Source organism: Colossoma macropomum, unplaced genomic scaffold (assembly GCF_904425465.1).
Source record: "Colossoma macropomum unplaced genomic scaffold, Colossoma_macropomum, whole genome shotgun sequence".
Taxonomy (NCBI): domain Eukaryota; kingdom Metazoa; phylum Chordata; class Actinopteri; order Characiformes; family Serrasalmidae; genus Colossoma; species Colossoma macropomum.
The window spans coordinates 776,273-802,050 of record NW_023494796.1 but is presented as its reverse complement, the minus strand read 5'-3'; the positions used below and the strand labels follow the sequence as shown (position 1 = coordinate 802,050).

Below are 25,778 nucleotides of genomic sequence, written 5' to 3'. Positions count from 1 at the left end.
TTCAAACGTGGCTTTACTTTTTTACGTGGATTTGCTTTTTTGATGGTTCCTCAGTGGTTCTTTAATAAACGGAATGGTTCTGTTACCATGAGTTCTATATAAATACATTTGCATGTTTAAATGGTTCTTTGCATGGTGAAATGGTTCTTCGGATTGATGGACAATGTGTTGTACGTGGTTCTGTATAGAACCTTTTAGAAAATGAGAAACGTCATGTCGTAACTTGTAATAGCAGAACCATTATAGGTGCTATATAGAACCTCATTTCATTAAGAACCCTTGAAGAACCACCTTTTTAAGAGTGTAGTCACGTTCCTGCATGAAGAAATCTGCTCTCTCTTTTTTGGCAGTCCGTATGCGCGGCCTGGCCCGTTGCCTGTGGACATTGATCTCCGACAAGTTTGTAAAACAATCGCGGCTGCCAAATTGGATCAGCCCCAGAAAGTTTTGTTTTCTCACATGTTCCTTAATTAGAGAATAAATATTGTCAGAGGTTTTTAGCGAAGCTGCAGTTTGACTTGCAGTCAAGAACCGTTTTGCCTCGCGAAGAAAGTGTTCATGACGGCGCAAAGAACTTTTTCATCTTCCGTTACTGTCCACAAGGTCAAAACAAACACATTTTGAACAAATAGAGCTTTTTACATGTTTTATCTGTACAATTCATGATGCTGCATATTGTCTGCACAAGGCTGAGGCATTGAAATCAGCAGCGTACCGTTATCAATGCACCCACGCTTCTCGCGGCCTTGAGTATCTCTTTTTCTGAAGATGACTTTGACCTTCTCGAATCTGCGATCACCTTTTCTATATATTGTTAACTATGCGTGTTTGTTTTGCATGGGAATCATGCACACGAGTACGAATGTGCCGTCTTGAACATGAAGGAAAAGGCAGAACCGTGCGTGAAATCCTACAAATTGTGTTTTTGAACTGAATTTGGTTGAAAATTGTGCAAAAAAACAACATTCGATGGTTTACTTCTTGTCATTCTTCAGCTCTGCATCCGTTCGTGGCATCCTTTGTCATATTTTCCACTTCATAACCCACCACACATTTTCAAACGTAGACATTTCTGGACTGCAAGGAGGTCAGTCTAGCACCCGCACTCTAATGAAGAGTGTTTATTGGTGTCCTGTTGAAATAAGCATGGGCGTCCCTGAAAAAGACGGCGTCTAGAAGGCAGCATGTTTCGCTTAAAAGTGTGTTCAGCGTTAATGGTGCCTTCACAGATTTGCGAATTACCCAGTAAAACCCCTCTAAATCCCGACAGATGCTGGATTTCGAACTTTACACTGGGTACAATCTGGATGATGCCTTTTTTATGACCTGGAGAAAATTACATACTTTGTTTCCGTCAACAATCCGAAAGGTTGACACCTTACATACCTAATACCGTTAATACCTTCACCAATACTACTCGGGGGTGGACGGTTATAATGCTTTTTGCCGTCTCATCTAGCATTATTTCAAAATAAAAAAATAAAAAAAAAAAGCAGTTCAGTTTATTTGGTTACCAAACAACTTTCAAGTCATTATTCAATAAATGTCAAATCATCTTATTTCATAAGCTTCATTCAATAGGTGGGGGTCATATGAGAGCTGTAACTGTCTTCTTTCCAGTCAAATAGATGGGTGATGTCATTTTAAACCCTTATAATAAAAGAAGCTGAACTCGCAATTTTTTGTCTACTGAAATTCAACCCATTTTTCCACAAATCTGGGCTATAAACTATAAACAGATGGCGTCTCTTCAGTGATCTGCTCTGTAAACATTATTTTTATAAAATAATACAAAGAATGTCTGAGATTTTTGGCTTTCAGCAGTAAATTGTAAGCATATATCAATATGTGTGATCATAAAACACATGTTCTGTTAATCTGAGGGGAGCTTTTACAAAAAAAAATAAAATAAAAATTTACATTTATTTTATGCAGTTACTGAATAGTTTGCCTTACGATGTGGTCATGTAAATTCAGATGGACAAACCAAAAATATACCCTGGTGAATAAAACAGTGCTGCTAACTAGGAGAGAGCAGCTGCCCACCACAGAGCATGCTTGATTCTGGCTAACTAAAGCACGACACACGTTTATATGATTAAAAACAATGGTTAAAATCTGAGAGAGTGAAGTCGAGTGACTGTTGAAGGGAAAGAAAGGCGAAACTAAACCTGTTCTTTGGGGTTTGGGTCTGTAGCCTGACAGGCTGCCTTAGCATTAGCTTAGCGAGCAGATCTTCCCAGTGCCGTACACCACTGTACAGGCTTGATTCTGAACGCTGGTGCTCTGTTGACACAAATTTAGACAATAAAAATGTTTGCAAGAGTTTTTTCTGGCTTTGATTTCCCCCTTTTTGTGTTAGCGCCACCTATCTATACTTTACGTAATATTCGTTTTGTGTTTAATTGAAATATGTAGTGCTGGCATGAAAACCGGGCAGGTTAGAGCATGGGCAGGTAAAAAATTGTGTTGATATTTGAGGTGGAATTTCAGTGCTGGTGTATACAGACATCTAAAATTATCTTTATTACAAAAAAAAAAAAAATTAATAATAATAAAATGTTGTGGATCCCCCCCAAAGAAAGTTGGCAGCCCTGAAGTGTAAATGTAATGAATTCCATTCCAACAACTATGTTGTTAATTATGTAATTATGTGATTATTTTTAAATAATATATCAAAATGTAATGTATTATCTCTCTCTCTCTCTCTCTCTCTCTCTCTCTCTCTCTCTCTCTCTTTGCAGAGTTACATCCATGGCAGCAGTCAGGCTCAGTTCGTGGCTGAATCCCACATCATCCTCCTGCTGAGTATCCTTTATTACGCTTCACCATGCCAAGCGGTCAAACGAACACGCTGAGTCATAAAACGGTCTCCTTTATTTTTACTACTTTCCCAGTTTTGAAGTGGTAGTGAAAAACAAAGCGACACTAACACATACAGAACAGGGTCCGACTAGTAAATAGGCCTGCGACTAGTAAAACGACTGCGTTCTATAATACACCACACAAACACACTCCAGCGTGCCTGAACGAAACTGAATGACCTGTGTCGGTTGGACTGTCCACACTAGTTCTTTTTCCCAAACTCTTTTAAGGCTCATTTTCTGGCTAATCATCCCGTCCCCAAAGGTTTAATGTACTCTGTACGAATGATACATAGTGCTATTAAGCAGTATTACTCTGACCACTTCGTCTGAAACCAGGCTGGATCATTACGTTTGCTTTGGCTCAGAACAGTGACCCGCTAATTAAGACTTAAGCGTGTTTGTTTATTTGGTTGTATAGTTTTACGTTTGGCCTTTTGTAAGTGATACTGATGTTTTTTCAGGGCAAAGTTTTTAATAAAGAACTGGCAAACGTTTTTTTCCAGGAGGGGGTGGAGCTCACAGTGTCAGATAGGAGTGATTAAAGCGAAACGTCTTATTTATGCAACCTACACTGTGTAGTCGATCAGCCAAGAGATGTTTGGTGTCTGAAGTTTGCCTACTTAGTTTCGCACTGGAGCTACGAGGCACTTGTCTTAAACCACGTCCAGTTGAATATAGTCAAATTACACATCACTTATTATGTGATCAACTTTTGTCCATGTTTGCGGAACTGTATGTCATGCAGAGTACAGGGTTCCCATGCAACATGGAAAAGTATGGAATTTCGTTGTAGTAGTTTCCAGATCTGGATAAGTATGGAAAAAGAAAAGATAGTGGAAAGATAATTGTGTGCCCTGTTCTGTTTTCTGAAATATACAATCCAGAATTTCTAAAAATAAATTGATCACACAAGCCGGGTGTTTTCCATGGCGTTTGGAGCAGGCAGTCAGCGCCGCCAAAATGTTTACCGCTGTGTGGGAGAGTGCAGGCCAGAACCAGCTTGATGTTGTCAAAAGGAAGGCAAGAAGTGTGGCATGAGACTGAACGCTCATTCCTACCCAGAGCTGCCTCTACGCCTGTAAATCACAGCCTAGTAAGCAGCTCCAGGTGCCTTATAACTGTACCAAATCTGGACATCCGCAGCAGAAAATGCAGCAATTATCTTTTAGTGCAGGGGTCACAACCCAAATGTTAGGAAGAGCCGGTTTGTCCTTTCAACAAAAAACCAAACCACAACATTTTATGTCCATTTTACCCTCCTGGCCGTCTCGGTATGTGCTAATGTCCTAGTATGGGCTAAAAAATGTAGAATAAACAAAAAAACAGACTCACTTTGCTCTACTTTAAGCTTTAGCTCAGCCATAGCTGCTTTTCTCGCATCTCCGGCAGGAAACTTTTCCTCTAAAGTAGAAGTTTCTTATAAAATGTCTCACAATGTTTGACTTTTTACGAGGCTGAAGTCGCTTCTCATTCACCAGTGTCTTGTTCAGATTTCCCTGTTCCACCTTAAATGGTGCCTGAGGCGCCAGAATGTAACTGCTGTGCCATTTAATGTGGAACGGGAGGATCTGAACGTGAAATTGATTTCAGCTTCGCGACTTTTTAGTGTTTGACAGTTTCTCTTTGCAGATTAATCGTATCCGGAAACCAGCTGGAGTGATTATAAATGCAAATAAGTCAGTTTGTCTCAAATGATTGATATTTGTCTTAAATCTTTCTCTTTGCTGTTTCATTAGCTGCTAGCTAGGCGAGATTTTTGTCTGTGTTGCTATGGTGACCAGCAGATGGTTTACTGCAAAGGAGGATTATTTTAGCATTGCTTTCTAAATTTATTGTTCAGTGCATTTCAAATAGTGTTTTAAAGCTCTTATTAAAATGAGCTCATCATTGTATAATATAGATAATATTTTTTGACAGTGGTATGTTGATCATGAAGTCTTGCTCAGAAGCTACATCAGCAAGTCAATTAGAGGTTACTGAATAACTCCTCATGGTTCAAAGCAAGTGTGTGATGATTTAGACATGCCGTTAGCACGATGCTAATTGGTGGGTTATAAGCTTCCATTGTGTGTTAGCTGCATTAGCCTCTTAGCTCTAGTATAACACTAAAGAAGCAATCGTCAGACACCAAACGTCTTGGCTTATCAACGATATCTGGGCGAAGAGGGACTGTGTACTTTTGCCATATTGTCCCTTTAAAAGCACTGGGGTAATTAACGGTCTCTCGTTAGATTAGCAGACTGCCCGCTGTGTTGGATATGTGTTCGTTTATACGTACACGAGAGATATCGTTCACACAGTCAGAAATGTGATACCAACACATGCGTGCACACACACAAACACACACACAGAGTACCTGGCAGCGGTCCTGCACCCCTGTGAGTGTGTGAGAGTGTGTAGGTCTGCAGTTTAATTAAGGAGGTTTGTTTACTGTAGCCCATGGCAAAGCAGCAGGCAGAGAGAGCTGCTGGAGAGGGAGGGAATGAGAGAGAGAGAGAGAGACCTGTGTTCATCACACACACATTTTTATCATATGCAAACGTGAATTCTTGCTAAAACGTTATCTAGAATAACTAATAAATAATATACATTTTTTTATCACACACAGAACTAATTGTACTTATCACACTTAAACCTGTATTCATCACACCTAAACCTGTATTCATTACACTTAAACCTGTATTCATTACACTTAAACCTGTATTCATCACACGTAAACCTGTATTCATCACACTTAAACCTGTATTCATCACACGTAAACCTGTATTCATCACACATAAACCTGTATTCATCACACTTAAACCTGTATTCATCACACATAAACCTGTATTCATCACACTTAAACCTGTATTCATTACACTTAAACGTGTATTCATCACACAAACTTGTATTCATCACACTTAAACCTGTGTTCATCACACAAACTTGTATTCATCACACTTAAACCTGTATTCATCACACTTAAACCTGTATTCATTACACTTAAACCTGTGTTCATCACACAAACTTGTATTCATCACACTTAAACCTGTATTCATCACACTTAAACCTGTATTCATTACACTTAAACCTGTGTTCATCACACAAACTTGTATTCATCACACTTAAACCTGTATTCATCACACTTAAACCTGTGTTCATCAGACAAACTTGTATTCATCACACTTAAACTTGTATTCATCACACTTAAACCTGTGTTCATCACACACAAGCATGTATTCATCACAATTAAACCTGTATTACACAAGCATTTATTTATTATACTTAAACCTGTATTAATCACAACCATATTCATCACACTTAACAATGTGTTCATCACACTTCGAACATAAACATTTAAGCATGTATTTCACACTTTAACATGTATCCATTACACAGAAACCTATATTAATCACAATTAAACATGTATCCATCACACATAAGCATGTATTTATCAGAATCAAATATGAATTCATCACAATTAAACATATATTCATTGTGTTTTCATTGTCTTATATATAGATATGATATATATATATATATATATATATATATATATATATATATATAAGCCAAATATTTAGCACACTGTCACGTATATTCATGATGTTTAAACATATTTTTCCCAATTAAACCGTATGTGTAACACAAACATATATTTATCACATTTATTTCTCATCCATAAAAATAAAAGTGGTGGTCCAAAATAAAAATAGCCTGTCTGGGTTTCTACTGTCCGGTCAGCGGTCAGTGTGGGTGCCTTCTCTTCTGTTGTTTCCTTGACGATGGTCACAGATGCTGCTATCACCATGGGGATGGTGCTGCTGAACGAGGCAGCCACCTCCAAAGGAGATGTGGGGAAAAGGAGGAGTAAGTGTATTTGTCTATTTTTCTGTCTCTTCTATCTCACACTTCATTCTTTTCCCTCTTCCATGCATTTGTTTTCTCTCTTTGCCACGTTGAACCATTAGAAGTCGAGTTATCTTATTGTCATTTTGCTGCATTGTTTAAAAATAACTACATAATTACGTACATAATGAGTTACATTTCAATTGAGTTTGTATTCTGCATCAACAGATTCGAGTTCCACTTACATTGTTTTTTTCATTTAACATCAGTGACTAAAATGTATATTTTTTTAATGCAAAATAAAACTGAACTCGACAATGATGTCATCAAATATCAATAAAATATAGGGTCCTGCTTGATATTGTGTCTCTAAAAAAGTGTGTAGTAACACATTAACTATGCACGCAACAACAAAGGAGTGCACTTCACTGTTACAGATGGATTATTACACTGTTACAGCAGTACATACAAATGTAATCACCCTGTATCATAACACATTTTCTTTTATGTAATTACACGTGTAATAGAGTGAGGGTAAATGCATTTGTATGACCTGGATAATTTAATAATTAGCCGCATTGAGAGTGATTACCCTGCAGCTGCAAAGAGGATGCCATCTTTCCTAACATTAGCTAGCTGCAGTAGTACACTTGGGTTGTACATGGTAACCAGACTGGCTTTAACCCATTCTGTGATGTGATGGTATTTAAACAGCAACAGCTCAGATTTTTAAAAGTAATATTACGTGTTTTATTATAAAACAGATAGTTCCGGTCCTGAAATCTGATTGGCTGAGCCAGTTGTTCAAAGCCATTGTAAAATCCACGATATGCCCACACCTTCGACCACCTCACAGCGACTGAACTCTGTATTACTGCACCACATCAAGTAAACCCTTATGCTGTTGCTGCTCGCAGGAACCACTGAGTCTACTGATAAAGTACGAACCCATTTTTTGTTTAAACTGAGGGGCTGACAACTTATGTTCTTAACTAGAACTAGGCTGGTCAGCTAGCTAACAGGCTAAAAGAGCCAGCAGCCTAAACAACTCCATCATTAATATCACAGGCTTGAATTAAAGTTCTTCTGGTATGATTCACTATAAAACAGCAGTATAAAAGTCTAAAAATGTCACTTGAATGGATTAAATGCCTCAAATGTCCGTGTTTGTCAGAAGTCGCGTCAAACCCAGGCTGAATCCCAAACGGCTCCGTACTCCCTAAACAGTGTTCTAGCTATGAAAGTTTCGAAAGTCTAGCCTCTACAGCCAAACAGTGCAGTATTTATCGAGTGCAGATGTGTCTGAATCCCAAATGACCATTTCTTAGCTGTATTTTGCACCGTTGAGCTGCAGGATCCAGTATTTAAACTCCTACGCAGTGCACTATGTAGGCAGCAGACAGCCGTTTGAGATTCAGCCACAGTGTGAGAAGAGGGCGTCGCTGGATTTGTGTGAAATAAGACTCACGGTGGTAATTTGGGGAAAGGTTTTACATTAAACAGTCCTGTGTTATCATGTGTTCATTATTATACGACAAAAAGTAAAACCAAAAATCATGAAATGACCTCAACATACAGCGATGGGTAACATTCTCCTCATTCAGTCCATATACCATTCAGTCCATACCATACTCTTAAGGAACTATAATACTTGTTCATGTCGATTATTATTAAAAATAACTTCTAAAAGCCATTTGAAGCCGTGCGTTACAGTGATTTTATTACAGGGAAGGGAGTTTTACTACGCTTCGTGCCAGGCCTAATAACACCGTTCCCCGTGATAGAGTCGCAGTAACACACAGCCTCTCGTGGGTTATTGCTTTATTATACTGCCCAAAAGATACATCTGGATCTGTAGTTTCACTGCACCTCCCTAACAACTACCTGGGAAACTGGCTTCTTACTTTAGCGCGTCACTTTCACATAGTTACAGTGGATTATTAGTGTTGTAACATGGGAACTGGATCAAATCAAAAAATAAATAGATGTCGTCTGTTGCTGTAAATAGCATCACATTACAGAATGGTTTAAAGTCAGAACATTGGTTACCATGAACCATACAGGTGCACTAATACAGATAACTAAATGTTAGGGAAGTTGTCGTTTCCTGTGCAGATGCAGTGTAAGTACTTCCATAATGTAGCTAATTACACAATCAGAATAAATAACAGGTAGTACAAATGTAATTACCCTATTACACATGCATAATTACATAGGGAAGTACATGCCGTTACAAATATCAAGTTACACGTGTATTTACATAAGCTGTGCTACTGTAATCCGTCTGTAACTGTGAACGTATCACAAGTAGTTACATTGTTATTGTATTGTTAATGTGTAACTACACAGTTATTATACACACTTATTATAAAACAGCACCAAAATATCTGCTCTTTTACTTAGAAACACAAATCTGGTATGGATTGAAAGTTTAGAACCTGCACTTTCAATGCAATTGCTCTGCTTGTTTTAATAAACTACGGGTCAGGAATATTTCATATTACAATTACAGCATGCTTATGTTATTACCTGCAATGACTGATACTATAAAGGGTTCAATTTAAGGTTCTTCTTACCTGAGATTGCATGCGCTCCCTCTGTGATTAAATCATATTCACTTCTCCTGCTGGGTTGTTCTGTTCTAGTAACTACAAGATATAATAGTCTTTCTTCTGAGTTATTTGAGCAGAATAAGACATTTTTCTTCAAGCTCGCTGTCCGTCATAACAAGAATATGTATCAGCATCTCTATGGCAGTTAAAGCCAGCACCAGTAGCTCTGTTTAATTCAGTTTAATATTAATACTACAGTGAAGTCCATAAGTAATTGGACTGTGGCAAGTGTGTGTGCATTGTTTGAACTACATTTTTAAAGAGCCAGTATCTTACATTTTTCCTGTGTTGTATCGTATATTTTGCCCCTGATGTCCACTTGTATGTACTTTTTCAGTACAATTTCTGTTTATTTGCTGAGTTTAGCATGAGAGAAAAAAACACAGAATACAACCGCATTTCCAAAAAAGTTGGAACGCTGTGCAAAATGTAAATAAAAACAAAATGCAGTGCTGTGCAAATCATTTAAACCCTAGAAAATAGTACAAAGACAACATATAAGATGTTGAAGCTGAGAAAATGTATTGTTTTTTGAAAATATTTGCCCATTTTGAATTTGATGCCAACAACATGTTCCACAAAAGTTGGGACGGGGGCCTGTTTACCACTGTGTTTCATCTTCTTTTAACAACACTTTGTAAGTGTTTGGGAACTGAGGAGACACTGCTGGAGTTCTGAAAGAGAAATGTTTCCCATTCTTACTTGATACAGGATTTCAGCTGCTCAACAGTTCGGTGTCTCCTTTGTCGTATTTTTCATTTCATAATGCGGCAAATGTTACCAGTGGTGACAGGTCTGGACTGGAGGCAGGTCAGTTTAGCACCTGGACTCTTTTAATACGGATCAATGCTGTTGTTATACATGCAGAATGTGGTTTGTCATCGTCTTGCTGAAATAATCAAGGCCTTTCAAGAAAAAGACGTTGTCTGGATGGCAGCATATGTTGCTAAAACATGTATATATCATTCAGCATTAATGGTGCCTTCACAGATGTACACGTCACCCATGTCATGCACACTATTGTCCCCCTACACCATCATGAATACTGGATTTTTTTAGCATTACACAACTTTACCAGCCTTTTGTTCCCCCGTCCCAACTTTGTTGGAACGTGTTGTTGGCATCACATTCAAAATGGGCAAATATTTTTCAAAAAACAATAAAATTTCTTAGTTTCAGCATTTGATTTTTTTGCTTTTGTACTATTTTCATTGAAATATAGGGTTTAAATGATTTGCACGTCATTGCGTTTTGTTTTTATTTACATTTTGCACAGCGTCCCAACTTTTTTGGAAATGGAGTTGTATAAAAGGTGCCATAACTTTTGCACGGGCTGCATTTTAGATGTTATTTTTGATAAATTCAATAAAATACACAGTAACTGTGCACTAAAATGTGCAGGAGTGGATGATGTGTTCACTTATTCTTACTTAGAAAACCAAAACGTACATTTGACCGGGGCACCCAGCCTTGTATGTAAATGAGCGCTGTTCTGATTGGCCTCCCTGTGTTGTGTCCTCATTCGTGAAGCTGGCCAGGCTGAAACACTCCTTACAGCTTCAGTGTGGATGGCCGCTCTAAGCCGAACAGTTTGATATGTAAATTAGCTGGTTTTTATGACGTCACAAAACAGTGTTTGTGCAAAACAGGCTCTATTTGCAGCTTAGTTTCCGCACTGAGGAGGAAACGTTACCAGTGTTTATCTGATCTAGAAAAATGAGGAATGTTGAGTTTCCACTGTATGAAAATGAATTAGCAGCTGATTCATGCAGTCGTTTATTCATTCACGCTCACCTGTGTGTGAAATTCTCTCTGCTGCTGAACAGCTGTGTTTCCCAGCAGCTCCTCCAGTCATCCCCCGCTTTCACCCTGAGAATTATGGGTGTTATGCAAATGAGGGGCTATTTTGGGGGGAGCAGGCTTTTTAACCTCACCTCAGTGACAAAGTGGAGAAAATGCCCTTTTGTTTCCAGTTTTAGGAGAGAGAGAGAGAGAGAGGAGAAGAGAATGAGAGACAGCACGTAAGAGAGGAGGAAGAGAGGAAAGGGGGGAGAGGGAGAGAGAGTAAGAGGGGAAGAGGATGAGAGAGAGAGAAGAGAAAGAGACAGAAAGAGGGGGGAGGGGCGAGACAGAGCAAGTAGGACAGGAGCGAGAGATTGGGAGAGAGAAAGAGGGGGAGAGGATGAGGGAGAGAGAAAGAGGGGGAGAGGATGAGAGAGGAAGACTGTGAGGTGCAGAGGGGAGGAAAGAGTAAGAGGAGTAAGAGGGGAAGAGGTGAATGGAAAGAAAGTAAGAGAGGGAGATAAAGATGGGAAGAGAATAAGGGAGTGATGAAAAAGAGAAAAGGGACAGAGAGTAAGGGAAAAGAGAGAAAGTAGAGGAAAGATGGATGAGAGAGAAGACAGTAAGAGGTGAAGAGAGTGAGGGAGAGAGAGAGTAAGGGGGGGAGGGGACGTGGAGAGAGAAAGAGAGAAAGTAAGGGGAAGAGAGTAAAGAAGAGTGATGAAAGAGGGCAAAGGGACAGAAAGTAAGAGGAAAACAGGAGAGAGAAAGTAAGGGCCAGAGGAAAGATGGAGAAGGTGAGAAAAGAGAGTAAGAGGGGAGGAGAGCGAGGGAGATAGAGAGAAAGTATGAGGGGGAGAGGTCGAGGGAGAAAGTAAGAGGGGAAGAGAGAATAACAAGAAGAGGGAAAGAGATGGACAGGGTGAGGGAGAGAGAGAGAGAGCGAGATAGAGACAGAGAGATATAGAGAGAGGGAGGACAGTAAGAGGGAGTGATGCTCTCCAGGTAATTTTCTGAGAAACTAATGGTAGTAATTGTTGAGTGTGTGTGTGTGTGTGTGTGACAATCACATAACATCTTTCAAATATCATGTTAGCATTCAGTAGCATTCCCGCTAACTGCTAAAACTCTACAGCTCTACAGTCGGTTTGTTCCTAATAAATATATAATTAGCTATTTCATTACTTTTCATTACATTATTAACATGTATTTTATATGTACTGAGCCCATTTCTGCTGTGCAGTTATAACAGGCCTCTGAAGTTGTGCATGATTTTTTCAGCAGTTCTCAAATAAGGACCTCCAGGTCTAAGATGTTATTCTTCAAAAAGGAAAGTTCCACCATGTTTAGAGCATATAAACCAAGCAAGTCTCTTAAATCTCTGAACAGAGCTCAGCGTGTGGAGCCTGGAGTCCAAGCTAAGCACGGTGCTAAAGCAGCCGCATACAACTAGAACCACCTTCCAGAGGATCTTAAGTGGGCTCCAAATGCAGTGAGTTTTAAGTCCCGTATAAAAACATTGCGCTCTAAGACTCTCTGTTCTTACTGCGTTTTATTTTTAGCGTTACGTCTATGTCACGTGGCTGATACGTTTTGACTTGTTTACATTTCCTCGCTTCCTTTGGTCGTTAAGGAGTCGTAGTGCTAGAACAAGGCACTGAAATGACGTCACATGAATGTAAGCGTTTGTCATGTACCAACACCAGCCACTCAAACTGTGGCCTAAGGCCTTGACCACACTGGACAACAGTCTTAAGATGCCACTTCAATGCACAGTATTTCCACACCTTAATGACCATGCTTTGAAAATATATGGTGGTGAATAGCCTTCACTCATTGTTTACTTTGGTAGGCTTAGTTGCAGCACTGAGTTAAAGCTAACCCCTCCGTGGAGAGGTGACCCTTATTAGTCCCACAATGGGGAAATTTCACCTCCGCAGTCTCACCCATCCATGCAGTGAAACACCACATACACACTAGTGAAGACATACACTAGGGAGCAGTGAGCACACTTGCCCAGAGCAGTGGGCAGCCCTATCCAAAGTCCCTGGGGAGCAGTTGGGGGTTAGGTGTCTTGCTCAAGGGCACCTCAGTCACATACTATCGGCTCAGGGGATCGAGCCAGCGACCTTCCAGTTGCAAGGCTGGTTCCCTGACCTCCAGCCCACGACTGCCCCCTACGTCTACTTTTTCATAATCCCTGCCCTCAACTAACCATAATCCACAGAAATAGTTATGCAGATTCGCTTCTGATTCACTTACGCTTGGTGGACGTGATGGGTATAAGGTCCATTTGCATGAACTAATAGGATACCTCTGTACCATAAGTTCTTCTTTTGCTCCACACGCACTAACAGCTGTGAGATAAAGCCACACTGTGAGCCTGTCAGGTACACCCTCCCACACACTGTCTGCCTGTCAGACACAGCCTTTTTCAGCCCCTCTCATGTTTTTAATGGTCAGTAATTGTCAAACCTGTGCTTTGTCCTGCTAGACTCTTAATTGAACCAGTCCATTGCACCACACTGGCCCCTAATTGCTCCAGTGCTGACCCCTCGTTCCCCCCCAGCAGGTTGTTAAAGGCAGTTTGGACAGACGTTTTACAGTGTACCTCCAAACATAGTCCATCTGCCGAGAGATGTCATGGCTATCTGAAGTTTGCTTTTTTAGTTTTGCACCAGAGCTACAAGGCTAACGTAGCCACTTTAAGGTTAGCTTTGGAAGCGTGTTAAGTTTATTGCATTTCTAACTCATAATACTCTCACCTCTACACCGTCCCCCAACTCTTACCTCTCAGCTGCCTACAGCACCAGGCCTGGATTTTGCCAACTAGCTCACGATTCAGTATATCACGGTACATCATGACAAGGTAAAAGCTTAAATTCTAAAGTAATGGGTTCTTAATAAAGCCTGTATAGTCCACTCTTGAATACTGCAGGAGCAGGAATATTGTATAAAGGATAATATCCCACACTGGCCTGGGAGGCCTCGTGGCGCTGGTGATAGCGTGGCTCAGGGAGCCAGTCCAGGAAGCTTGGTAGTCGGCAGCTTGGTAGTGGTGTAACATCACTCAAGCAGCAAGTCCAGGCAGTCTCGTCGCTGTGGTGTAGCGTTGCTCAAACATCCAGTCGGGGAAGTCTTGTAGCTGCGGTAAATAGTTGCTCAAGTGGTCATCCCAGGAAGCCTTGTAGATGTGGTATAAAGTTGCTGAAGCAGTCTGCCCAGGAAACCACATAATTGCAGTGTAGCTTCAAGTGGCCAAGCCGGGAAGTCTCCTAGCTGTGGTGTAGTTACTCAGTCGACCAGCTTGAAAAGTCTTGTAGCTGCAGCGTAGAGTTTCTCACGCGGTCAGTCTGGGAAGCCTTGTAGCTGCAATATTGCATCGCTCAAGTGGTCAGCCTGGGAAGGCTTGTAGGTGTAGTCTCACATCACTCAAGTGGTCAGCTTGGGAGGGCTTGTAGCTGCAGTATAGCATTGCTCAAGTGGTCAGCCTGGGAAGGCTTATAGCTGCAGTATAGCATCGCTCATGTGGCCAGCCTGGGAAGGCTTATCGCTGCAATATAGCATCGCTCACGTGGTCAGCCTGGGAAGGCTTGTAGCTGCAATATAGCATCGCTCAAGTGGTCTCCCTGGGAAGGCTTGTGGCTGCAGTATAGCATTGCTCAAGTGGCCAGCTCGGGAATCATTAAAGCAGCACTACAGCATCACTTAGATGGCCAGCCCAGGAACCTTGTAGCTGCAGTATAGCATCGCTCGTATGGCCAGCCAGGGAAGCCTTGTGGCTGCAATATAGCATCTCTCAGTTGGCCAGCTTGGGAAGCCTTGTAGCTGCACTTAAGCGTCTCTCAAGTGGTCATCCTGGGAAGCACTGTAGCTCCAGTGTAGAGTTACTCAGGTGGCCAGTCTGTAAGGCCTCTGAGCCATGAGGGAAAGTCACTCTCAGCTGATATCTCAGTCGATATGGTGCCAAACTCCTCAGTCAGCAGGGAAACATCAAAACATACACGCAAACAATACAAAACAGTATACAAACAAAACAAACAAACACAATATAAAGCAGCAGCCATTCTGTGCCAGTGTACTTACACTGGAACATACACATACTGACCTGTGGATTGCCAAAAACTGTGGACCCTGGTTCAGTTTGTTGCTGCTAGGAATGTTTTTACAGTAGTCTGCACCAAACGTGGTAATTTATCACAGATCAGCATTGCACTGTCTGCATAATGTCAGTTCTAACATTTGACTCTGGACTGATGCCCATATCATTTCTGCACTGTGAGCCTCTGCTTATAACGGCATAGCAATTAATAGCAAAAATTAATAGGACAATTAATAAAAATGAAAAAAAATGCATTTAATTTTGTCATATGGGCAATGAAACATATTGTTGATAGCTGTGAGGCCAGGCATCAGTGACCTGATTGGTTAAATTCAAATTGACAATTAAAATAATCAGCAAAAGTTTTTTTTTTTGTTTGTTTGTTTGTTTTTTGCATTGATTGTGATGCATATAGATATCAAGCATCTCTATTTCAACTTAACATAATGGGAAAGGTCAAGAATATAATATGAGGGATCAATCTGGACTTTATACAGTGATACGTTAGCAAAAGTTAAAAAAAATAGGTTGTTTCTTTAGGCAAACGTGAAAGTAACCAAGCTCCTTTATACCCACCAAATTGCTAACCAGCCAGCAAACACCCACATATATCAGTTGATGCACTTTAGCCACTGCAGTGTAACACCAAATTGAAAAAAATGAAGCCCAAACTAAACCGTTTTGGCCAGTTCCAAAGCTTCCGATTAGTAAGCATAACTGCTTCCAGCACCTCCCACCTGGTTCAGGTTTAAGTCGATCCCACTTCTGTTTTTTATCCAAATTAAAAAGCAAACAATTTTGTCTGTTCAACAAATAAAGCGACAAGAAATCTGTTGAACAAATATGTGTAGAAGTGTTAGTGAATGCTTCTAGAGAAAGAGAGTGTAGGATGAACGGAGGAGGTGGTAGAGATGGAAGGAGGGCAGGTGGGAAGCCCCCTTGAGCTGGTAGTGTAGGAGAGGTGAGAGAAGCTCTTGCAGCGGGGGCAGATGTGTCCACTGTAGGAGCCACAGGTCAGTCAGTCTGCCACGTTGACCAATTTAAGGGACAAGGATGCAGTAATGAGGCTGGAGTGGAGTTGTGTGTGTGTGTGTGTGTGGGGTGTTTTTTCTTCTGTAGTATGTGTGAAAGAGGTTGTTATGAAAGAGTACAGAGGAGAATACAGCGTGGAGGAAAGCAGTGGGTATAAACTTCAGGGGTCACTGTTAAAGCAATAAGTCAAAAATCTAATTTACAGTTTCCCTCTTACCCTAAAATGAAGTCAGTCTGCCAAAAATGGACAAATTTCAGACTTTCAAATAGATGGTGAACGTGTTGTATATGGTTCTATATAGAACCTTTTTGAAAATGGTTCTGTATAGCACCAAAAGGGTTCTTCTGTTGTTACAAGCTTTACATTGTAACAACAGGAAAACCCTTTTTGATGCTATATAGAAACATATACAACACAATCCGAAGAACCTTTTCCCCATGCAAAGAACCAGTTAAGCATACAGAGTGTTCTTTGAGTGTTCAGTGGTTCTTTAGTAAATATGGTGGGTTCTATATAGAATCTTGAACACTCAAACCATTTGCTTGCTTAAACGGTTCTCTGCATGGTGAAATAGTTCTTCAGATTGATGTAGAATGTGTTCTGTAGGTTCTATATAAAACCTTTTTGCAAATGGTTCTATATAGCACCAAAAGGGTTTTTCTGTTGTCACAATCTTGACATCATAAAAATAGCAGAATCTTTTTTGGTGCTATATGGAACCATATACAGTGAATTCTCCATTAATCTGAAGAACATTTTCACCGTGCAGAGAACGATTTAACCATGCAAATGGTTCTTTGAGTATTCAGGATTGTCCTTGAAGGGTTCTTTGTTAAAGATGGTGGGTTCTATATAGAATCTTGAACACTCGAAGAACCATTTGCAAGCTTACATCATTCTCTGCATGACGAAATGATTCTTCGAATTGATAGAGAATGTGTTATAAACAGCTCTATATAGAACATTTTTGAAAATGGTTCTGTATAGAACGGAAAAGGGTTCTTCTATTGTTACAAGCTTGACATTGTAACAGTAGCAGAACCCTTTTTGATGCTATATAGAAACCATATACAATACATTCTCCATCAATCTGAAGAACCCATGCAAAGAACCAATTAAGCATGCAAAGTGTTCTTTGAGTATACATGGTCCTTTTTTTGGTTCTGCTGTTTGAGTTTAGTGAACGATTATTGAGAACTGACAGTCATATTTGGCACTTGGCATTGTTCCTGAACTTTATCCCTGCTTTGTAAAGTACTACCTGCATGAAAAGCTCTACAATTAAAGTTTGTTATTATTAATAAAGGTATACGTGCATAGAAGAGGTATAGGTGTAAGTTTCGGGTGTCTTTGCTAATTATAGACGACAGCGTGGCGTGCAGAGTGACGTGGGCGTGTGTGCACAACGTCGACGTTGTCCATCACGGTGACAAACACACACTGACGATCTGCTTTGTCCCGCTGTGTGTGCAGTCAACCGCCCACTCCCCTCCGATTGACACTCGCTGCGTGTTCGTTTCAGAGCGAACGTCCTTGTTTTCTCTCTTTCAGACACAGACGAGGTTGATGAGCACCGTTATTGTGGAGACGCAACACAAAAACGTCAAAACCGTCTGTCTGCGGCTTTGAATATTCCCTCCTTTTGTTGTTCTCCAGCTGGACGAGTTGCGCTCCGACATCGCTGACTTTAAGCACCGCATTTTTTGGCTCGTATTGAATAAACCACTCAGTCCATAAAGGACTATAAAAGTCATATATGAAATCTCTCAAAAAAAAAACCTCCCCCAGTGAGAGTTTGCTGACTTTGTGACTTTGTGAAAATGGTAATTGCACCCAGGATCTCCTGCTGTCATGGCAACAACACTGCTCATGGCTAAGTAATGGAATGTTCTTTTTTTAAGCACTTTTTTTTTTTGCATTTGTGTGTTTTGACCTAATAGTCACAGTTTTCCAAAGGTTGACCTTTATGTAATGTAAAAGATTACCAAAGCGCACTGATTAGAGAAGAAACTTTCTCTCTTTCAATATGCAAAGAAAATCCAGAAGAAGTGGAATTAAGAGAGTTTTCTTAAGTGAACTCAGGGGTTTTGTTACTCACCAAAGCATTATGACCACCTGCCTAACGTTGTTGGTCCTCCATGTGCCACCAAAACAGCTCTGACCCACTGAGGCATGGACTCTGCAAGACCTCAGAAGGTGCCCTGTGGTATCTGGCACCAAAAAAATTAGCAGCAGATCCTTTAAGTCCTGTAAGTTGTGAGGTGGAGCTGCCACGGATCGGATTCTTTGTTCCAGCACTTCCCACAGATGGGCCTGGGGAATCTGGACAACTTGAACTCTTTGTCATGCTCCTCAAACCATTCCTGAACAATGTGTGCAGCGTCTGTCGTCAGAGAGTACCATCACCATGAAAGGGTGCACCTGGTCTGCAATGATGTTTAGGTAGGTGACACTTGTCAAATTGAAGTCCACATGAATACCTGGACCAGAACATTGCCCAGAGCATCACAGTCCCTCCATAGGCTTGTCTTCTTCCCACAGTGCCTCCAGGTCCCAACACTTGTCCAGGAAACAGTACACGCGTATCTGGCCGTCCATGTCATGTAAAAGAAACAGGACCAGGCGACCTTCTTCCATTGCTTCAAACGCAGCAAGATTTTCCGTGACTTGTGCCACAGTAGCTCTTCCGATTCGGACAAGATGGGATATCTTTCATTGCTCTCATGCAGCGATGAGCCTTGATCGCCCAACACCCTGTCACCGGTTCGTGGCTTGTCCCTCCTTGGACCACTGTTGGTAGGTCCTCACCACTGCTGACCAGAAGAACCCCACAAGCTTTGCCATTTGCCAGAGTGCAAGTTCAAGTCTTTTGAGTCTCTGAGATGACTAGGTTGAGTCTCTAGGGTTCAAGTCCAGGATGAATCTCAGGTATCTGGGGTGTGAGTCCGGGTCAAGTGTCCAGTCTCTGAGTTCTGAATATGAATTCTCTAGTCTCTGAGGTGCAACTCCAAGTCTAGTCTCAAAGCTTTGAGGTGCATGTCTAAGTCGAGCCTGGCGTTTCTGAGGTGCGAGTCAATGTTGAGTCTCTTAGGGTTCAATTCCAATGTAAGTCTCTGGCATGTGAGTCCAAGTCAAGTTTTTGAGATAGGAGTCAGAGTCTTGGGTATCTGAGGTGTGAGTTTGAGATGCTCGGACCCAGTCGTCTGACCATAACGATTTGGACAATTTGATCATCTCCTCTGTCTTTGCTGTCACTTGTAGTTGAAGCTAACAGTTAGAAACGTGATTCTGGGTTCAAAGAATCGAAGTTTGCTGGACTGATGGGAGTTGTAGTCTTAGGACTGTGGTTTGTAGTCCCATGCTGGTCACAATTTTTATTCCTAAAATGAATTTGCTCTGTTTGCTCTGATTCTTCTCCAAGAGTAATGGAAGTTGTGCCATGAATGGAGACCTTTCAAAGCTTTTAAACCATTGTCATGGCAAGCTTTTCTAGCTCTTTCTTTCTTGGAAATATTGTGTGTGGGTCAAGGTTAAGACTGTGTTGTTTGGCTGGGCCACACATCAGTGGCATTGTGCTCTGCAGTCCAGCCTTTAGAGATGAATATGGGGAGGTGAATAGATGATAGATTCTTTTAGTCATAGCAGTAATGTCCATGAGTACTGCAGAGAAAAATAGAACATAGTGTAAAACATGCCGCTACACTCTTCACTACACGGCAAATACGTGTAATTTTTGGAGACTCTATAATTGTATAGATTTTTTTTACATTGTGCAGACGTTCTTCACACTTAGGAATGTCATTTAAAAAAAATAATGTTTTAAAGACGACCAGTAAAAGGTTCTCCAGGGAGTGATTATATCTCCAAAGTACCCTTTATACAATACCCTATAATTTTCCACTTATCCCAGATGTAGTCGATCAGCCAAGGTATGTTTAGCGTCCAAATTTTGCTTATTAGCTATGAGGGTATTGTAGCTAATGTATGTCAATAGTCACCCAAATCTTTTCTGTAAGTACAATTCCTAGTGTAGGTAAAAAATTGTGTAAATTAGATTTTTTGTTGAGCTATTTCTTTAAATTCTGCTCTCATATTCATAAGGTTTTCAGAAACCTCTTCAATGAAACACAAGAGCATTGTGTCTGTTTTAATTGGCCTTTTTCAAAATTCTGTTAACGTGTGTGTGTGGGTGTGTGTGTGTGTGTGTGTGGGTGTGTGTGTGTGGGTGTGTGTGTGGGTGTGTGGGTGTGTGTGTGTGTGTGGGTGTGTGTGTGTCTGTGTGTGAGAAGGCTAATTTAGGGTTTCGTGGCTGAGGGCAGTGAGCTGTAATTGGAGTCGCCCTGCTGCAGTGCAGGTTAACACACTCTGATTAACAACTGATTAACTTCATCTCAGAGCAACAGCTGCCACTGCAGCACTTTCTACAACGAGTCTTGAGTCTCTGGGATGTGAATCTGAGTCGAGTCTCAGAGATGAGAGTTCGAGTGTTGAGTCTCTGGAGTGCAAGTTCAAGTCTTGAGTCTCTGAGTTGTCCAAGTTGAGTCTCTAGGGTTCAAGTCCAGGATGAGTCTCAAGTATCTAGGGTGCGAGTCAGAGTCAAGTGTCCAGTCTCTGAGTTGTGAGTATGGATTCTCTAGTCTCTAAGGTTCAACTCCAAGTCTAAAATATCTGAGGTGCACGTCTGAGTTAAGTCTGGAGTCTCTGAGATTCAAGTCCAGGTTGAGTCTCTGAGGAGCAAGTCAAAGTTGACTCTCTTCAATTCAAGTTTGTCAAGTTTTTGAGATGTGAGTCAGAGTCAGGTCTTGAGCATCTGAGGTGTGAGTTTGAGTTTTGAGTCTCTGAGGTGCGACTCCAAGTCTAGTCTCTGTTCTCCGAGGTGCAAGCCTGAATCGAGTCTTGCATCTCTAAAGTGTGAGTCCGAGTCGAGTCTTGCCTCTCTGAAGTGAGTGTCTGAGTCAAGTCTCTGAGGTGCAAGTCTGAGTCAAGTCTCTGAGGTGTGGGTCCGAGTCGAGTCTCCAAAGTGCAAGTCTGAGTCTCCAGGGTGCAAGTCTGAGTCAAGTCTCTGAGGTGTGGGTCTGAGTCAAGTCTCTGAAGTGCAAGTCAGAGCCTCCAAGGTGTGGGTCTAAGTCAGGTCTCTGAGGTCAAGTCTCTGGTATGTGAGTCTGAGTCGAGTCTCCAGGGTGCGAGTCTGAGTCGAGTCTCCAGGGTGCGAGTCTGAGTCGAGTCTCCGGGATGCGGGTCTGAGTTGAGCCTCTGGTATGTAAGTTTGAGTTGAGTCTCCAGGGTGCAAGTCTAAGTCAAGTCTCTGGGATGAGAGTCTGAGTCGAGTCTCTGGGATGCGAGTCTGAGTCGAGTCTCCTGGGTGCGAGTCTGAGTCGAGTCTCCAGGGTGCGAGTCTGAGTCGAGTCTCCGGGATGCGAGTCTGAGTCGAGTCTCCAGGGTGCGAGTCTGAGTCAAGTTTCTGGGATGCGAGTCTGAGTCGCGTTTCCAGGGTGCAAGTCTGAGTCGAGTCTCCAGGGTGCGAGTCTGAGTCGAATCTCTGGGATGCGGGTCTGAGTTGAGCCTCTGGTATGTGAATTTGATTCGAGTCTCTGGTGAGTTTGAGTCGAGTCTCTGGGATTGGATCTTAAATTGATAGATTATTTGAAAGTTCCTTACGCCTTTAAAAGGTTCTTCATACTTTTAAATCTCTTTCAGACGTGGTTCTTTAGGGAGGTTTCAGTTTCAGTTTGTTTTGCCTGTTTCCTTTAAAGGCCACATCTGTAGCACGTGTAGCGCTTCTTTCTCCATAATGAAAGGCTGCTGATTTGATATCAGTACTGATGCCGCTGTGAGTTTCAGGAGAGCAACACTGCAGTGTTGACAGCCAGCCTGCTTGTGTACCTTCATAGACGTAGTGTAAACACTGTTGTCCTTCACATTAATGAAATCTCTAATAGTGTTTTTGTTTGAGTGGGTGAACGTTTAGAGATTTAACGCTCCATTATAAACAGCTTTTATGCTGTAATGCCGTCAGGCTGCTAAAGGCTTCCGCTGAGCAGGTTATCGCGTCTAACAGATTAGCCCGTCTGATCTCTGAGAAAACAGCCGACGTGGCACTTTCCTCCACACAGCGTTTAACTCCTCGCTCGTTAGCATGCTGCTTCGTTTAAGATGGTTGCTCCGGATTAGCCGGCGGATCAAAGTTCGGCCCAAAACCCATTTTTCGCCAAACATTTAATCCCATAATAGGAAAAAGCTATTCCAGCATGCTAATTACTGAAGGTATGGGAAAGGCAGTGTGTCTTGCGCTTGAATGTGCATTAATGGGAATTCAATTGGTTTCCATCTGTTATTAATACTTTATTACATGTAGTAGCAGCATTATATTAAGGATAAACTTTGCAGCTCAATTAAAAAACAGTGCTGAGAAAACGTTATGCAAGTTCTGAACTTTGGAAAAAGTGGCTTGGATGAGCATTGAATTCACCTAATTTTCCTGTTATTAATGATTTGTTAATGTAGACATGTAGTGCATCTTATTACATGTAATAAGTTGAGCAAGAATAAACTTTGTAGCCCAAGATCAACCTTGTGAATGCTTTCTAGCATGCTAGGGACAGAAATATAGAAAAAGCAGCTTGATTTACGCATTGAGTGTGACTTCAGTTGTTTTTCATGTTTTATTAGCGCTGTAGTACACATTTATTACATGTAATAAGTGTTGTAGCACTGAACAAGAATAAATACAGGGTAATCAAGAATAACAATGCATTTAAACAGTGTTTAAGTCTTTTCTATTGTACCATATTTTTAGCATGCTGCTTTGTTTAAGACAGGAAGTCTGGATTAACCAGTGGATCAAAGTTTGTTTTTTTTTCCAAAACTCCCAAACTATATGATTATTTTGGGAGATGTGGGAAAGTTACATGCTTAAATGTAAATTAAATGCTATCAATGTGCTATTAATAATTTATTTCATATTTATTACATGTAATAAGAGGTCTTGTTGAGCTGAATCAGTTTTTTCTGGTCTAATTTAAAAAAATAAATAATTATAAGTAAAGTAATAGTGTTTATCTCCTGCCTGTGATTTCGCTTGTTAGCATGCTGCTTCATTTAAGATTGGGCTGGATTGCGCAGGGTTAGCCAGTTAATCAAAGGGATTAAACCTGTTTTGATCCCATAATAATAGTGAAAGCTAGTCCAGCATGATAATTACTGGACTTATCTGCCTTAAGATTGGTACTCTGGGTTAAACAGCGGATCAACGTTAGCTCTGAAACCCATTTTTCACCAAATGTTTAACCTCATAATACTTGAAAGATATGGGGAACATAGCATGATGAATGCTTAAATATGACTTCAGCTGCTATTCATGTGTCATTACTATTTTATTATCTATCTATTACATGTAATGGCATTATGGCACTGAAAAAGGATTTTTTTGTAGGCTAATTAAAAACAGTGATGCAACCGTGTGATCGTGTTCTGCCTGTGATTTCACTTGTTAGCATGCTGCTTCATGTTAAATCTGGATTGCTTTTGATTAGCCAGTGGATCAAAGTTCTCCCCAAAACCTGTTTTTTTGATCCCACAATAACAGTGAAAGCTACTCTAGCATGCTAATTGCTGGAAGTGTGGGAAAGGCAGCATGAATGTGCATTGAATGTGAATTTAGCTGCCACTTGGGTGCAGTTATAACACATTTAATATGTATGATATTATAAAGCTGATCAGGAGTACATTTTGTAAGTAATTAATAACAACGCCTTAAAAACCTCATACCTCTGACTGCACTTGTTAGCACGGTGCTTCACCCAAGTTTGGTTCTCAGAGCAAAGTTCACCCCAAATCCTTTTTTGGACAGACATTTAATCCCAAAATAGAGAAAAAATAATTCCAGAATGCTCATGGCAGATTGGCATGCCCTGGATTGTGTATTTAATGCATATTCCAGTGCTATCCATGTGTTGTTAATACTTTATTACATGTTTATTATATGTTATAATGGTGTTATGGAGCTGAGCAGCGTTGAATTTAGCAGGGGGGTCAAGACTAATGATGCTGCCTTATGGTATTTAACACCTGCTTGTGATTTTACTTCTAAATGCAGAAACTTTCCTAGCATGCTTTGTACATGAACTGTGAAAAAACAAGCTAATCTTTGATCTTTGCAGTTATCTGTCTGGTGGGGCTGGGGCTGGTGGTCTTCTTCTTCAGCTTTCTTCTGTCCATCTTCCGGTCCAAGTATCATGGTTACCCCTACAGGTGAGTTGATCACATTACAAACCAGCAGGTCCAACTGACTTGGACATAAGATTTACCTGAGCATAGAATTTCATTAGCATCTATAAGAAATAGGCCCCAAAACACTGAATGAGAATATTTATTACACCTAATAATGGTGCTGTAGAGCTGAAAAAGAAAACTCTTATATAGCAGTCAACATGAATTCAACTGCTTTCCATGTATTTGTACGTCTTGTGTGCTTATTACATAGTCTTAACATATTATTACATATGTATTACATGTAATAATGGTATAATAACGCTAAAAACAATACTTTTCTGTATGTTATGTAATAACAATGATGAAGTGATATCAAATTTTCATGATATGCAACTTATATTTCTCTTTCTGTCTCTGCTACTCTCAGCTTCCTGATTAAATGAAGCCACAAGGATTTCAGGAGCTTCATTTTGGGAATTTTATGTCTGATTTAAGTACCACACAAACACACACACACACACACACACACACACACACACACACACACACTAAAACCCTTGCTGTATCACTGACTGATGTGAAATAAATCTAAACGAGACTGGACTTAATATGATGCCTGATTATTGTGTTGTTGATTGCACATGCATGTGTTCTTATTTGTTTGATGAAAAATGCCTTTTGGTTCATTACCTACAGATTTTATTAGAAAAAGTAAAAAAGATCAGCATTTATCTTATGGTTTCCGAGGTTAAGGTAAGAGTTTGGTTATGATCTGGAAAAAGATTAGAGCTCTGCATAATAACAAACAGAGCAGCTCTAGTAAAAGAGATTAACTTTTATAAAATAACAAAACAAAGTGAAATCAAACACACAATTAACTCCCTTCCTCCCCACCTAGTGATGAACAGGTGAAAACACAAATCTCACCACACTTACCCATCTCCCCACAGTGTGTATGCACTACCATACAAGACTGCAAGAGATAGAGATATATATATATATATATATATATATATATATATATATATATATATTCATGTACAACACATCCAGTAGAGTTAGATAAAACAGAGGATCCAGCCTCATAACAATCCGAAAAAGAACAGAATTTACAAGAAAGAATCACACTAGTGGAGTCCTGCTGGAGTGTTTGGCATGTCTATACAAGAAAACTGTAAATGGAAGTTGTCCAATTATGAATAGAAGGTAAAATCAGCCGACCAGAATTGGAAATCAGCAATGAGAGGCAGACTCATCTGTTCAGGAATGAAAGGGAAACATGTGGCCAGGAATGGAAGGTGGAATTGTCTGATGAGTAATGAAAGGCAGAATTGGCCAACCAG

The 25,778-nt window shown here is 40.6% G+C and overlaps 1 protein-coding gene across 1 annotated transcript in view; it reads left to right on the top strand.

The window, feature by feature from the left end:
- The window catches only part of tusc3 (tumor suppressor candidate 3), a 136,853-nt gene extending 111,810 nt beyond the window's left edge, over positions 1 to 25,043 (top strand). The window contains exons 7-10 of the mRNA XM_036583568.1: positions 2,745 to 2,808; positions 6,642 to 6,716; positions 24,384 to 24,474; positions 24,863 to 25,043. Coding sequence (XP_036439461.1) covers positions 2,745 to 2,808; positions 6,642 to 6,716; positions 24,384 to 24,474; positions 24,863 to 24,878 — 246 coding nt within the window. The 3' untranslated portion in view covers positions 24,879 to 25,043. The remainder of the gene's footprint in view (positions 1 to 2,744; positions 2,809 to 6,641; positions 6,717 to 24,383; positions 24,475 to 24,862) is intronic.
- Positions 25,044 to 25,778: the final 735 nt, after the last annotated feature.